At 49.5% G+C, this 13,372-nt stretch overlaps 1 protein-coding gene across 2 annotated transcripts in view; it reads right to left on the bottom strand.

Moving 5' to 3' along the window:
* Nucleotides 1-5,549, bottom strand: part of LMO1 (LIM domain only 1) — a 39,649-nt gene extending 34,100 nt beyond the window's left edge. The window contains exons 1-2 of one of the 2 annotated variants that reach the window (XM_074372442.1): nt 5,362-5,538; nt 734-993 (exon numbers count right to left, since the gene is read on the bottom strand). In XM_074372442.1, the coding sequence (XP_074228543.1) occupies nt 734-758 (25 nt within the window). In that variant the 5' untranslated portion in view covers nt 759-993; nt 5,362-5,538. Of the gene's footprint in view, nt 1-733; nt 994-5,361 lie in introns of both variants that reach the window. The other variant, XM_074372441.1, reaches the window with a different exon arrangement.
* Nucleotides 5,550-13,372: the final 7,823 nt, after the last annotated feature.

The following is a 13,372-nucleotide window of genomic DNA, read 5'->3' as shown; positions in this document are numbered from 1 at the left end:
AGGGCCGCTCTGCTCCGACCTCTCAGTGCAGTGAGGCTCCTGACCAGGGCAGGTCCACGCAGCTCCTGCACGCGTGCTACTGGCCAGTAGCGGGACACTTTCTCCCTCTGGGCCAAACTCCCGCCTCCAAGCTCAGGAGACAGGGAGACAGTGAGACAGTGGGCAGCCCAGAAGGCATCTCTTTTTCTCACCGAGCTTTTGGGCAGCTGTCTCCCCGAGGGGCCGGCCGGCTTTCCCCTCGCCTACCAGGCATCCCCCGGCGGGCGAGCGCTGTCTTTTTGGAGTACAATTCTCCCCAAGCCACTGATTTGCTCGGCGCTCAGCGCCTCTCGGGTTACGCGGACGGCGCGAGGGTGATGGCTGCGGTAAGAGGAGCAGCCGCAAAGACGAAATGCTCTATGCGAACCGCCACTGCGCCGAGATCGGAGGGCAGCCAGAGCCTCCACGCGGCCCCGCAGAGCATCACAGGGCTGGAGCACATCTCGCCCGCCCGCGGTTCGCTTTTCGGTTCGGCCCGGCCAGAGAACGCGCAGCTCGGGACTCACTCACCTCCCTACCCGAGTCCCACTCGGCCCTCCCCCCACCCCTGGCCCCAAGCCCCCTGCGGACCGCCCGCCCGGCAAGCCCAGCACAGCCTGGTGAGTGTGTGCCTGTGTTCCGGCGAGTGTGTTCCCTCGCGCCGCGGCGGGGGCCGCGGGGGTTCGGGGCTTTGGGACCCCCGCCCGCCACCTACCGTCCTCCTTGTCCAGCACCATCATCTCGGGCGCTCCGTGTCCAGCCGCAGCTCGGCTCGGCCGGGAGAAGGGCGCCGACTCCGGGCGCGCTTCGGCGGGGCGGCCGGTCCTCGGGCAGCGAGCGGGCTCTAATTACCCGCTTGTCCGGCTCTTAACCTAGATTGCACTCAGCTAGAATTACATTCAGGAGTGAAGCACTTCGCAGATACAAAAGCAGTCTCACCTACTTTTGTGCCTCAGAATTGCAAGGAACTACGAACTGCAATTTAGAGAGGGAGAGGGAGAGAGAAGGGGGAACAGAGGATCAGAGCCGTTTCTTTGATTTTCACCTTCTAAATGGCTCAATTTGCCCAGTATAATCTGTCTTAATGTAATTGCATTTGATAGCTCATAACCCTGGCTCTGGCAACGACACAGCTTTCAGCCTCATAAAGTGTTTTCCCCTCGGATTTAATCTGAATCTCAATCTAAAATTATATTCAAAGAGATGGAGGAATCTCGGCGGCCGTCTCCCGCTGCCTTTCTCCCTCAATGTATGAGGTTTGCACTCCTGCTACTGAATAAATGCACACATTTCCCGAGGACCCCCTCCCTCCCGGGTTAATGGGGACTGGAGACGCGCGGCTGCCCGGCTCCGCAGCGCCACCTGGAGGCCTCTCGGCCCCAACACGGCTCGTGGCTCGGCTCAGGACCCAGGGTCCTCATCCCCAATAACCGTCTGGTGGACCATCCCCATCTGTTACTCCCAGACCCTCAGCCTTGATTTCTGCCACTCCACTCCCACCGGGTGATCTTTCTCTGACCTCGTGTTCTCCCTTCCTATCTCCTTGCCAGCGGTTTCTGGTTGCTTCCTGGGTTTGGCAAAGTTAACCCTCCGCAGGGCACAAATTCTCCCACTGTCTTACAGAACCACACTTCTTAGCCCAGCAGCCCTTCCCGAGAACATCCTAGTTCCATAGAGAGTGGGATCCTATCTCAACTTCTTTCTGAGCAAGCATAGTATGGCCTTGAAGGCTTTTTCATTCCAGAACTGTTTATTGAGCATGTATTATGTACCAAGCACTATTCTAAGGCACTGGGGATACAGCAGTGAAAACAAAGATTCCTGCTACTACAGAATCAGAGACAATTCTTGCTCTGCAACTCAGGAGGCAGGAAGGGAGACAGTGTTCATCTCCTCTTCTCCTCGACCCTGCTTCTTCCCCAGAGCCCAGGAGCTGGTGCCCAGGCTGCCTACTCCAGGAATAGGAGTCAATATTATGAACTTTTTTTTTCTTGACAGTACAGAGTTCCAGGATGGGATGGAAATCTTAATGGCTTTTCTCTAGACCAAAAAAAAAAAGCTCCAGATAGAAGTGTCAGAGGCTCATCCCCCGCAGTCACTTCTGAGGACTAGACCCAGGCAAGGAGAAGGAAGCTGGAGTACCAAGGAGGGGCAAAGGGCAAGCAGTTGAGACTTCATCCCACCTCTGCCTATCACCAACAGTGGCCCTTAGCAAATCATTTTCTCTCCCGGGACCTCAGTTTCCCTGTTGGTGAAGTGGGAGAGCTGCTTTGCTATCTCCAAGGTCACTGTGGGGATCAGATGAGTTAATGCATGTGAATGTACTTTGTAAACTGTGGCACCCCATACAATGGTGGGGGGCTGGTATTGGGTACAAAGGAGATCTGGAGGTCAGGCTGTGCCCTTGAGCTGTGCGAGGCCCCAAGGCAGGGTTCTTGACAAGGGTAGGGGGCGGGGGAGTGGTGCTGCAGTCCACCTTCCTCTATCCTAGGCAGCAAAGTCAGGCTTTGAGAAAACAGGAGAGGCTGCTTCTAATGATATACCTCATTCGCAGCTCAGAGGGGTTCGCTTTCCCCTTCATCTTGAATACTTAATCCTAATAGTCCTTGAGTATATTTGATGTTAAATATATCATTTTGCACAGACTCACAATCCCTCAGGACTGCGAGCTTGATCTCTCCCCTGCCACTGTAGCCGAACTGTACCCTCAGGTCTGAGGGAGGCTTTGGCACAGCTGCCGCAGGCACATTGAGTGCCAGCCCCTCACCCCAGCCGGAGCTGGAGGCCGGACAGTGGAGCAACCAATGGGCTTGACAGGCTGGCAGGGGGTAGCTTCTCGCTGTAGAAGCCTCTGTGCTACTTGCAGGCATTCACTCCACAGAGGCTGCAGCCTCACCCCAGATCTCCAGGGCTGCTTCTCCTCACTTTCGGGGTCTGGCCCTGACTCACAAACCAGGACTCGACTAGCTGAAGCCACTTTCCCGCTGTCTCATCCATGTGTCGTGCTTGCGTCTCTGGACCAACACCAGCTCCCCCAGCCTCCAAGGTACCTAACTAGCAGCCACACAGCCAGCATCCCTCCAGGGAGTCAGGGCTTTGTGTCTGAAGCCAGAGACTGGAGCAAGTCTGAGGTACTGAGCAATGAACTGCGGAAGCAGGGCGGCCACAGGAGGTTGGTGCTGTGTGCGGAGGGCTGGCAGCTAGTGCCCACAGGTGGCTCTCTCTGCATCCCTAGGTGTGAGCATCGAGCTCCTGCACTCACTGGGAGAAGGACCTCCACAGAGGCCTTCGGGTTCACAGAGCTGCCCGGCGAGCCCTGGACAGTTTGGATGACTTGAGCTCCCAGTCCAGGAAGGAGCCTGCTGGGCTGACAAACCCAGGCATGAGCCTGGCTCATTAGGCGGCCTTTCTCTCAGCTCATGGGGAATTGCTGGGCAGGCAGGTAACTCCGTGCCGTGCTCACTCCCACCCAAGCTGCCTCCAGGTTCAGGAGCGTACCCACAACACCAGGGTGGAATCCTCCAATCCCCTGGGGCTGTGGGAGGGCGCCTGCACCAGACACATTCCACAGGTGATGAACATGTACTCTCACTGCCAAGAGTGCTCCAAAATGCCCTTGAGATATCTCTGGGGACAGCAGAGGGAGGAAGATGGATCAGCCCCCTAGGTTATGGTGAGGAGAAAGGGGGGTGTTTCTGGCTGCTTTACAAAGTTTTGGGCAGGTCCTAGCTGTTTGTCATTGCACCTGGCAGTGAAGTCCTGAGGAAGGATTCCTGCAATGGGGTGGAGGTGGGGGGAGGGTGGGGAGAAGGGAAGACTCCGTGCAGTGCCGGAGGGCCCAGGCAGACCAGATATTCCAGAACTCTTCAGTGGAGCCTGTCAGATGTGCCTCAGCCTGAGGGCCCTGCTCCCAACACAGTACAGCTGTCTCCAAGACAGGGTTACAAGTTGGTCTCACAGGTGACTCTCAAAGGGGTGTTTGGAGTGCCAAGGGCCCTTTCCCTGTGGCTGCCACAGTCGATGGGACAGAGTGAAACTACAGACTTTGCAGTACAATCAGGATGCCTGCTGGCCAAGTTCAGATGCCCTCCCTGCCCTGCCCCCTGCTCACACAAAAGCAAACAGATTTGCAACCAGCTAGAGTGGAGAAGTACATAGTCGGCAAACTCTTCCTCCTTTGGTTTCTGGAAGCCCTGGACAGGCCCTCTAGGAAGCTGCAGTTATAACTTGTTAGGCTTTTCAGGGGCCTAGGCAGAATCTGCATTCCAGAAGACAAGTCTCCCCTACCCCCTTGATGAAAGGCCAACCCACCCCTGCACAACAGCCCGGAGAAGGCTGTGGATGCAGGCTGATGACCAACTGTCCTGGTTTCCCCAGGACTGAAGGATTTCCAGGATCCAGGACTTTCCATGATAAAACAGAAATGGTCCTGGGCAAACCAAGACAGGTGATCACCCTAGTGGGAGGTGGAAGGATGGGGAAAGGGACTAGTGGGGCCAGAGAGAAAGGCCAGCTAGTCAGACCCTGCCCTGCAGGCCAGCAGCTGCCTCCCAACCCCAAATTTCGCAGCCTTCTGCCTCAGGGCTACATCTCTCAGGCGCCAAGGAACTGCCCTAGCAACTGGCGATGGTCCATGGCCCAGCAGGGCTGAGAGTTCTCCTGAGAGACTGGCAGTTAGAATGGGAAGGTTGTCAGTTGGACCCAGAGGGTGGTCCAGATTTTGTAAGAGCCACGCTTCCTATGCAATCGGGTGTGGGGTGAGGGTGGTCTTTAAAAGGAAAAGGAATTAGAGAGTACTAATACAAAATTACAACTGAAGGACTTTGAAGTTTAAAATTCCTTAGCTTCAGGGTGAATCCGCACCAGATACCTTGGATATACGGCCCATCCACCTACTCTAGCCAGCGGAGAACCTCCCAACACGCTGGGCTGGGGGAACTGATAGCGAGCGTCCTCCCCAGACCTGCCAGGAGCCGGGAGACTGGGGAGCTGCCGGCTCTGCGGGGGCCAGTCGCGGCGCGGGTCGGAGTGGAGCTCTTGCGCCTGCGAGGCGGCAAGTGCCGGTGAGAAAGTTCCCGGCCGGAGCGTGCGGGGCTGGAGGGCTCGGGGTGGCCCGTATGACTTCCTCATCCAGCCAAGGAGCCTCGGGGCTGAGCCCCGCACCCCGACACGCACACACTAGCGCGCACCTCCACCGCAGCGCTTCCGAAAACCGCCCCGCGGCCCGAGGCGGCCGGGGCCGGGCGCGGGGTGGGGGGGAGACTGCGGCCGCAAGCGGAGTGGCCTTGGCCGGGCCCGCGCCGCCGCCCCGGCCCTGCACCCCGCGCGTCTCCGGGTACCTACCGTCCTCCTGGTCCAACACCATGGTCCCCCAGGCTCCAGCCCGGCCCGGGCCGACGACGCGAAAGGGCGGGCGGCTCGGACTCTGCCGCCGCCCGCCTGAGCTGCTCCCGCGGGCCCCGCGCGGGATCCGCGCCCCGCGTGCGGCGGCTGCGGACGGGGGCGGACGGCCGGGCGCCTGGAGCTCAGCCCCGCGGGCGGGCGGGCGGGCGGGTGCGACCCGGGGGCGGGGCGGGGCGGGGCTGACGCGCGTCCGCCGGGCCGGGATCTCCCAGCCGAGCCGGCAGCTGCTGCCCGGGCCGGGCCGGAGACACCTCAGCCGCGCGCCCTTCTCTCCGCGCCGGCCGCGCTCGCTCAGCCGAGTGAAGCCTGCGGTTCCCAGGGCCCCTCAGATTCCCCTGTTAATTGAATCAATTCATTATGCTCAGATCTGATTAGCGGCCCTTCCCCCCTTTGAATCAATTATTCAATACACAAACATAATTGCTTGGGCCAGAGGTGCCCGCCATTAGCTTATTTAACTCCAAGGACACTAATTACCCGCAGGGCACGGGAACTTTTCTCATTAATTCTGACAAAACACAAAAGCACAGCCAGTGTGTGCGTGTGAGGGACTCGTGTGTGTGTGTGTGTGTGTGTGTGTGTGTGTGTGTGTGTGTGTGTGTGTGTGTGTCCCCGTCCGTCCACATGCCAGAGTGAGGGCTGTGTGGGGTGGTGAGCCACTGTGTGAGCTTCAGATGAGACTTAGAGTAGAATGTGTGCGATTGAGAGTGGGAATCTGTAGGGTGCAGTTTTGAGTCCTGCCCTTATGAGTGTGGGGCTTTGGGAGTGCATGGGGCTGGGTGTGGCTCTGAGTCTGGGGACTGTGGGCTAGGGTTTCAGATGCAGCACAGGAATGTATGAGACTGCGTGAGTGCTTCTGTGTGTGGCTGTGAATGTGAATCCGTGGTAACAGTGGTAGACACCCCCAACTCTTTCTTTTTTTCCCCCTAATTGCCCCGCCATTGACCACTGCACTCTCAAACCCGCAAGGGCAAGTGCAGACCACAGAAAAGAAACCGGAAGGATCAGGAGGCTGTGGGGGTCTCTGGAGCCAGGCTGGGGCAGTACCTCTACCCCCATCACCGGTTTGTGCACCAACTGGACTATGCTCGCCCTCCCCCTAGTTATAAACCCCAAGTTCCCACCGTCCCTTTCCCTTGCCCTCTCACTGCACATCCCAATACCTCCCCCAACCTCCAGCTTTTATTCCAGAGCCCTCCCAAGTCCCAGCTGATCCTGCATCTCCCCACACACGATTTCCACAAGTGCCTGATATCCAGGCACACCCCCGCCCAACTCCACACACACTAGTTCTTCGCCTTCTGTCTGTAAGGCTGAACGGAGGGTGTGCCTATGGTTGACCAACTTCTCCACATTTTACCTCCCAGGAAATCTCTATTGAGAGAGAGCCAGTGAGAGCCCACAGAGGCAGGGACACAGAGGGTAATTGATTCCCCCAAATTAGGTTTCTGCTTTCTAAAGACCGGTATTGTTCCTGTTCTCAATGTGCACAGAGGTATTGAAGATTTCCTTTTTGTTTCCTCAGGCAATGAATGAGCTTAATCCATTTGGCTTTATAAATCAGGAAACTAATATTCGCTCCTTCCATAGCAGCTTTTTAAAAAATTTAATTGGTGGGACAGGCACTGTTTGTCACCCTTATGCTGTCCCCAAGCCCCCACTTATCAAAACACATTCTGATTGAGGGGTGGAGAGAGGGCTAGGGGGAGGGGAGGGCTCGTCCTGATTCCTCCTGCCCTCCTCCATCCTTGCACATGGACCCACACAGTATCTGGAAAAGTTGGTGAAATGACTGAATTAATTATATTCAATTCAGGGAAGAAAAGAGGGCTGTTCAGAGATGCTCTTCAGAATGATCTCCTAAATCTGCTGCTCTCAGTTTCCCTCTAGCACTGAACAAAGCTATGCCATGACCAAATTTGGCCAAAATTCCTTCTCACCATCCAGCATAAGCTGCTAGAGTCATCTTCCTGGTGCCAGGATCTGACCCAGCTACTCTCCTGTTCAAAAACGTTCCATGGTGCCCCTTTGTCCACAAAACAAAGCGCTAACTTCTCCTATCATTTCAGGTACTTCAGGGGATCTGGGGAAGCCTTTGTGACCACCACTGCCCTTCACTCCAATTCAATTGATATCTATTGATCTCCAACAACAATCTTACATGCCTGCCCCCTCTGGACTGCTTTAACATAATTGAACATAACCTGCAAGTTCCTGCTCCAATGATTCTTCTTGTGGCATCCCTCTGCTTAGGAAGCCCTTGACCACCTCTCAGAGTCCTTGGTGGAAACAGCTCCCCTACGTTCCTCTGAGTGTCTCTGTGTGAAGTCTGGATTATTCCACAGAAGCCTGGGGAATAAGGTCAGCCCCTGCAGGCATGGTTTCAGCACTCCCCTGGAGTGGGAGAACAGATAAAGCATCAAGAGTCTACCCTGGGTCATTGGAGACAATGGGAGCTGCAGAGCCTGGGAGGGATCCAGATATAAGAATGGAGCCTCAGAAGGAGACCCTTGAGGACCATCTTCTTTTCCCCACAGGATTTCAGATGGCATGGGATCAGAACCCAGGTACATGCTTCCTCCAGATCCAATATTTGGATCTCCGTGTTGTTTAGTTCTCTGTATTGCTAGGCATGGCCACAGCCTAAATTGGTGCTACTGTTCCCTGCACTAGGGCATCTGGCCAAAAGGACAAGACACGGCTGAAATTCTGCCCTCGCTCTGCTCTCCCAGCCATGTGCCTGGCATGGCTGCACCCACCAAAAGATGGCACTTTTTGCTGATCTGCACAAAAGCACCATGTGGACTAGCATGGCCTTGCAGTTGGGTATATCTGCTTGGCCAGAGGTGACACTCAAAGAGGCCAGCCTGATGGGCTGAGCTCCCAGCCTCCTCTGTCCCCACCCTCACTTGCACCAACAGCCTGCATGAGTTCTTAGAAAACCAGACTCCTGGTTTTCATAGAGAAAGAAAAAATTCAGAGAGCTTAAGGATAATGGTGTGTGTGGTCAGGGATACTGAAACAGATGCCCAGCCCCACCTCTGAATTTATATGGGCTCCAAGCTCTGGTGAAAGACCCTGAACTCAGTCCACAGCTGAGATTCAGATGTGGACAGAACTAATATAATGATCAAGGTCCCCAGTAGAGACCATGCTGGAGGAGAGATAGTGAGGTTCCTGAGAGGAGGTCCTCATGGGGGTCTAGACTGAGCAGCAAGACCTGGAGTTTGGATGGGTAACAGTTCCAGGTATGGTGCAAAGGTAGGCCTGACTTAGTTCAGACTGGCACTCTGATAAAAAGAGGGCAGTGATGCCAATGAGGGAGTGGGTCACAAAGGGTCCTATAGCTTCACCAGAGGAGCCCCCTCTGGAAGAGCTGGTCACTAGAGATGAAAGGTATCTGGAGAGGGGGACAAGAGCAGCTGGGTCAGCAGCTCGGCGGCATTGGTGGCAGTACATGCGTGCACTGGATGACAAAAGGGCAAGAGGATCGGGGAGCAGCTCTAATTATATGGGAGGCATCTGGAAACCCTAGCCCATCAATCTCACCTCTCAACCCTGGGACTGCTAGAGAGAAAATGGCTTTATCCAGAACTCAGAATCTGGTGGTGTCTAGAGGGTCCTTGGGTTGCATGCGTTAGCATTCCTAGAAGGTCTTACACCTTTCTGGAGAAGAAGATCTTGAAGATCTTGAGAATTTGGGGCTAATCGTTGTAAGTGTGTGAGATCTGGGACACAGCATGTATATGGCTCCAATGTTCTGACCTGTCTTAGCTACATAACCAGGGTGAAAGGAGAAGTTGTGTGAGAAGGAAGGGGCTGGAACAGCCCCACTGCTGGCTTTGACTGGAGCAGCGGAGCTCTGCAGGAGATGCAGAGGGAGTTGTCAATGTCATCAATGTCACCAACGTCAGGCCAGCCAAAGGCTCTGCTCCGACCTGCCCTCCCCTCCTGGAAGGCCTCTTGCAGCCACACATGCCCTCGTATGCTCCTGAACTTCTGCTTCATTTCTCTTCTCTTCTCCCCAACCATCTGATCCCCTTGTTCCACTGCAATCTCAGCAGATGACGTCACCTCCCACCCAAATGAGATGAGAGACGGCATCAGACAGAAAGGCCCACCTCCTCCTGCCTCCACGTCTGTGCTCCTCCCTTCGTCCTCAGCATCTGCAGCAGGCACTGGTCACACACACCTTCCCTCCTGAAGTAGCGGAGAACGTGGCCCCCGTCCTGCTGGGCCCTGGCCCTCAGAGTGTGCTCTGGCACACCTGCTACCACCTGTCAAGGTGTTCCATTGGCTATTCCCTTCCTCTCTGATCGCCCCATTCTGCTGGACCTTCCCCCACAGCAGGCAGGCAAACTCAAGGTCTCACCCAAAACCAGCAAACAAAGGAGCTGCTTGGGCTGCACACCTGCCTTGAGCTACTTGGCCCTCTATTTCCCTTGCTGTCGTATTTCCCTGCCTCCCACTCTCCTCCTTGACTCCTATCTGGCTTTAGCCTCCACAAGGCTTGCCAAGGCCACAAGTGACTTTTTTTTGTTTGTTTAATGGAGGTACTAGGAATTGAACCTAGGACCTCATGCTTGCTAATCACATGCTACTCCAGTATTTCCAAATGCCCCCTTGACATCTCTGCTTGGATGTTTGAAAGGTATCTTAAAAATTTAAATCCAAATGGAACTCATGATTTTCTTCCCAAATCTTTCTTCATCTTGTTTCAGGAAACCAGCCACTCTGTTCTTAACACCAGAAATCTGGAAGTGAAGCAGAATTTCAACCAAGCCAGCAAAAGTAACCAAAAAGAAGTGGGGTGGTGGGGAGGAAGAAACAGCAAGTGTATAAAATAAGATGGAATAAGTAAAGCTAAGTATATCAGTATATTACACTAAATGTGAAGAGACTGAATTTCCCTATCAAAAAGACAGATTGTCTGAGTAAGTTAAAAAATAAAATACAGCCAAATGCTGTTTACAAGAAATATGCTCAAAACAAGGTGACAAAGAAGACTGAAAATAAAGCAATGGGCAAAGACATACCAAGTAAATGCAAACAGGGAGGCAGTAGGAACAGCAATATTAATGTCAAACAAGACTGACTTGAAGACCAAAAGTATATACTGCTGACAATTAAGAAACACTCTCAAGTTACTACTAGATCAAAAACAAGATCAAAACTGAAATTCTAAATCATCTGGTAATGAAAAAGAGAACAGCATACTGTACAGAACTTATGAGACACAGCTGTACTCAGAGGAAAAAATATAGCCTCAAATGCTTTTTTGTGCTGTTTCTACATATTTATTACAAGTATAACAGAGGTTTTCACAAATAGTTGCATCTTAAATGCTTTTAATATTTAAAAAAAAACTGAAAGCAAATCTAACGACGTATTTAATCTAAGAAATTAGAAAGAGAACAAACTAAGCTAAAAGAAAATAGATGAAATTAACAAAGTTAAAAATCAGAAATTAATTCAATAGAAAATAACCAAATAATAGAAAAACAAAAGAAAAAAATGAAAACCCAAACCTGCTTCTTTGAAAAGACCAACAAAATAGATAAACCCTTCCAGGCAAACCTGGTTAAAAAAAAAAAAGGCAAAAACATACAATATTAAGTATAAGAAAAGAGGTATATCCAGGTACCAAAAAGGTTAAAGAATTATAACAATAATGTGTGTAAGCCTAGGAAAATAAATGTGAAAGACTAGAGGAAATAGATGATTTCCAAGCAAGGAAAAAATTATCAAAATTGAGCACAGAAGTTGAAATCTCAAATAGGCCAACAAACAGAAAATATTTTTTAAAAATGAAAACTCTGCTATTAAAACATTACAAGATACCATATTATCCAGTAATTCCACTTCTGGGCAGATACCCACCAAAATTGAAAGTAAGGTCTGGAAGAGATACTTGTACATCTCTGTTCATAAAAGCATTATTCACGACAGCCAAAATGTAGAAGCAACTCAAGTGTTCATCAATGGACAAATAGGTAAACAAAATGTGGTCTATACACACAATGGAATATTATTCAGCCTTAAAAAGGAAGGAAATTCTGACACATGCTACAACATGGATGAACCTTGAAGATATTGCCCTAAATAAACTAAGACCATCACAGGAGAACAAATACCGTATGATGTCACTTATGTGAGGTACCTAGAATCTTCAAATTCATAGAGGCAGAAAATAGAATTGTGGTTTCCAGAGGCTGAAGGAAGGGAGAAATGGGGAACTTTTGTTTAATGGGTATAGAATTTCAATTTTGCAAGATAATTCTGGAGATTGGTTACACAACAGTGTGAATGTACTTAACACTACTGACCTGTACAATTAAAAATAGTAGAGGTGGTGAATTTTATGTTATGTGTATTTTACCATAATGAAGCATGAAGTAAAAAACCACAAGCCACAGATTATATTAAACATGAGTTTTATATAACCTTTAAAAACAGATGATTTTTAATGTTACCTAAACTATTCCAGACAAGAGAAAAAGTTGGAAAGTTTCCTGGTTTGTTTTATGAGCTAGCATACTCTCAATTCCCAAGCCTTGTAAAGACTGAATTAAAAAAGAAAGGAAAAAAATCATGGATCAGTTTGAATGAGTGCAAAATCTGAAATAAGATACTAGTTAACTAGATGTGGAGAAAGCATCAGAAATATGAAGGAGGGTTTATTTTAACACCAAAAACATGATTTGGCATCAAGTAATCTATCAATATAGGCCAGTACATCAACATATGAAGGGAAAAATATCATTATAGTAATAGATGCCAAAAGTCACTTGATAAAATTCAGGAAATGTTGCTAATAAAATATAAAACAAAACAGAAATAGAAGAAAACTAATTTGATAAAGGCTATTTACCAAAACCCAATAGCAAATATCTGACATTTAGAAGCTATTTCCAGAAATTGGGAACAGAACAAGATGCTCATTATCATCACTATTATTCAATATTTTATGGAGATTTTAACTAATTCAATAAGACAAGAAAATGAACTAATCAGAATAAACAGTTATTTTTTTAAAGGACAAAAACATGTTTGTTTACAAAGGATGTAATTATATATCAAGAAAATCCAATGAAATTTAGCTTAAAAGCTACTGGAATTAGATAATTGGGTAGGTGGCTAAATATAAGGTAAATAGAAATACATAGTTTTTTCTCATAAATGTAGTGATATATTAGAAATGGAAATGAGAAAAAAATATCTTTTGCAATCGTGGCAAAACTGTAAAATACTAAGGAGTTATTTTAAAACAACAACCATCACATAGGTAAAGTTATTTGAAGAAATTCATAAAATCATATTGAAGGACATATAACAGGATCTGAACATATAGAAAGAAAACCATGTTTCAAAGAAAAGACTTATTCTCATAAAAAATGAGTCCTTTCAAAAATAATATGTATATTTAATGCAATTTCTATTAGACTCCCAAATTTAAAAGTACTTTAGAAATGTAAAAAAAAATTAATCTGAAGTATATTTGAAAAATAAATATCTGAGGCTAGTTAAGAAAACACAAAAAGAAAGACTACCAGAAAAGAACTTACATTATTAGATAATAAAATACACTACAAAAGCCACCATGATCTGAATAGTATTGGGTAAGCTAGGAAGAGATAAATAGATCAGAGGAACAAAGAGCCAACGAATAGATCCAAATTAGAAAGGAATTTAATATATGATAAAAGTTGCATTTCAGTTCATCAGGGAGAGCAATTAATAGACGGCACTACCATCTGAACAGACATTTGTCTAAGGAAGATATACAAATAAGCCAATAAGCACCTGAAAAGATGCTCAACACCATTGTAAATGTACATCAAACCACAATAAGTCAAGCACTTCATACCCACTAGGAAGCTAAAATCAAAAAGTCAGATAATAACAAATGCTCATGAAGATGTAGAGAAATTGGAACTCATAACTGCTGATG

The sequence above is a fragment of the Camelus bactrianus genome, chromosome 10 (genome assembly GCF_048773025.1).
Source record: "Camelus bactrianus isolate YW-2024 breed Bactrian camel chromosome 10, ASM4877302v1, whole genome shotgun sequence".
In the NCBI taxonomy this organism is placed as follows: domain Eukaryota; kingdom Metazoa; phylum Chordata; class Mammalia; order Artiodactyla; family Camelidae; genus Camelus; species Camelus bactrianus.
Note: the sequence above shows the minus strand (reverse complement) of the source record. Positions and strands in the feature narration are given on the sequence as shown.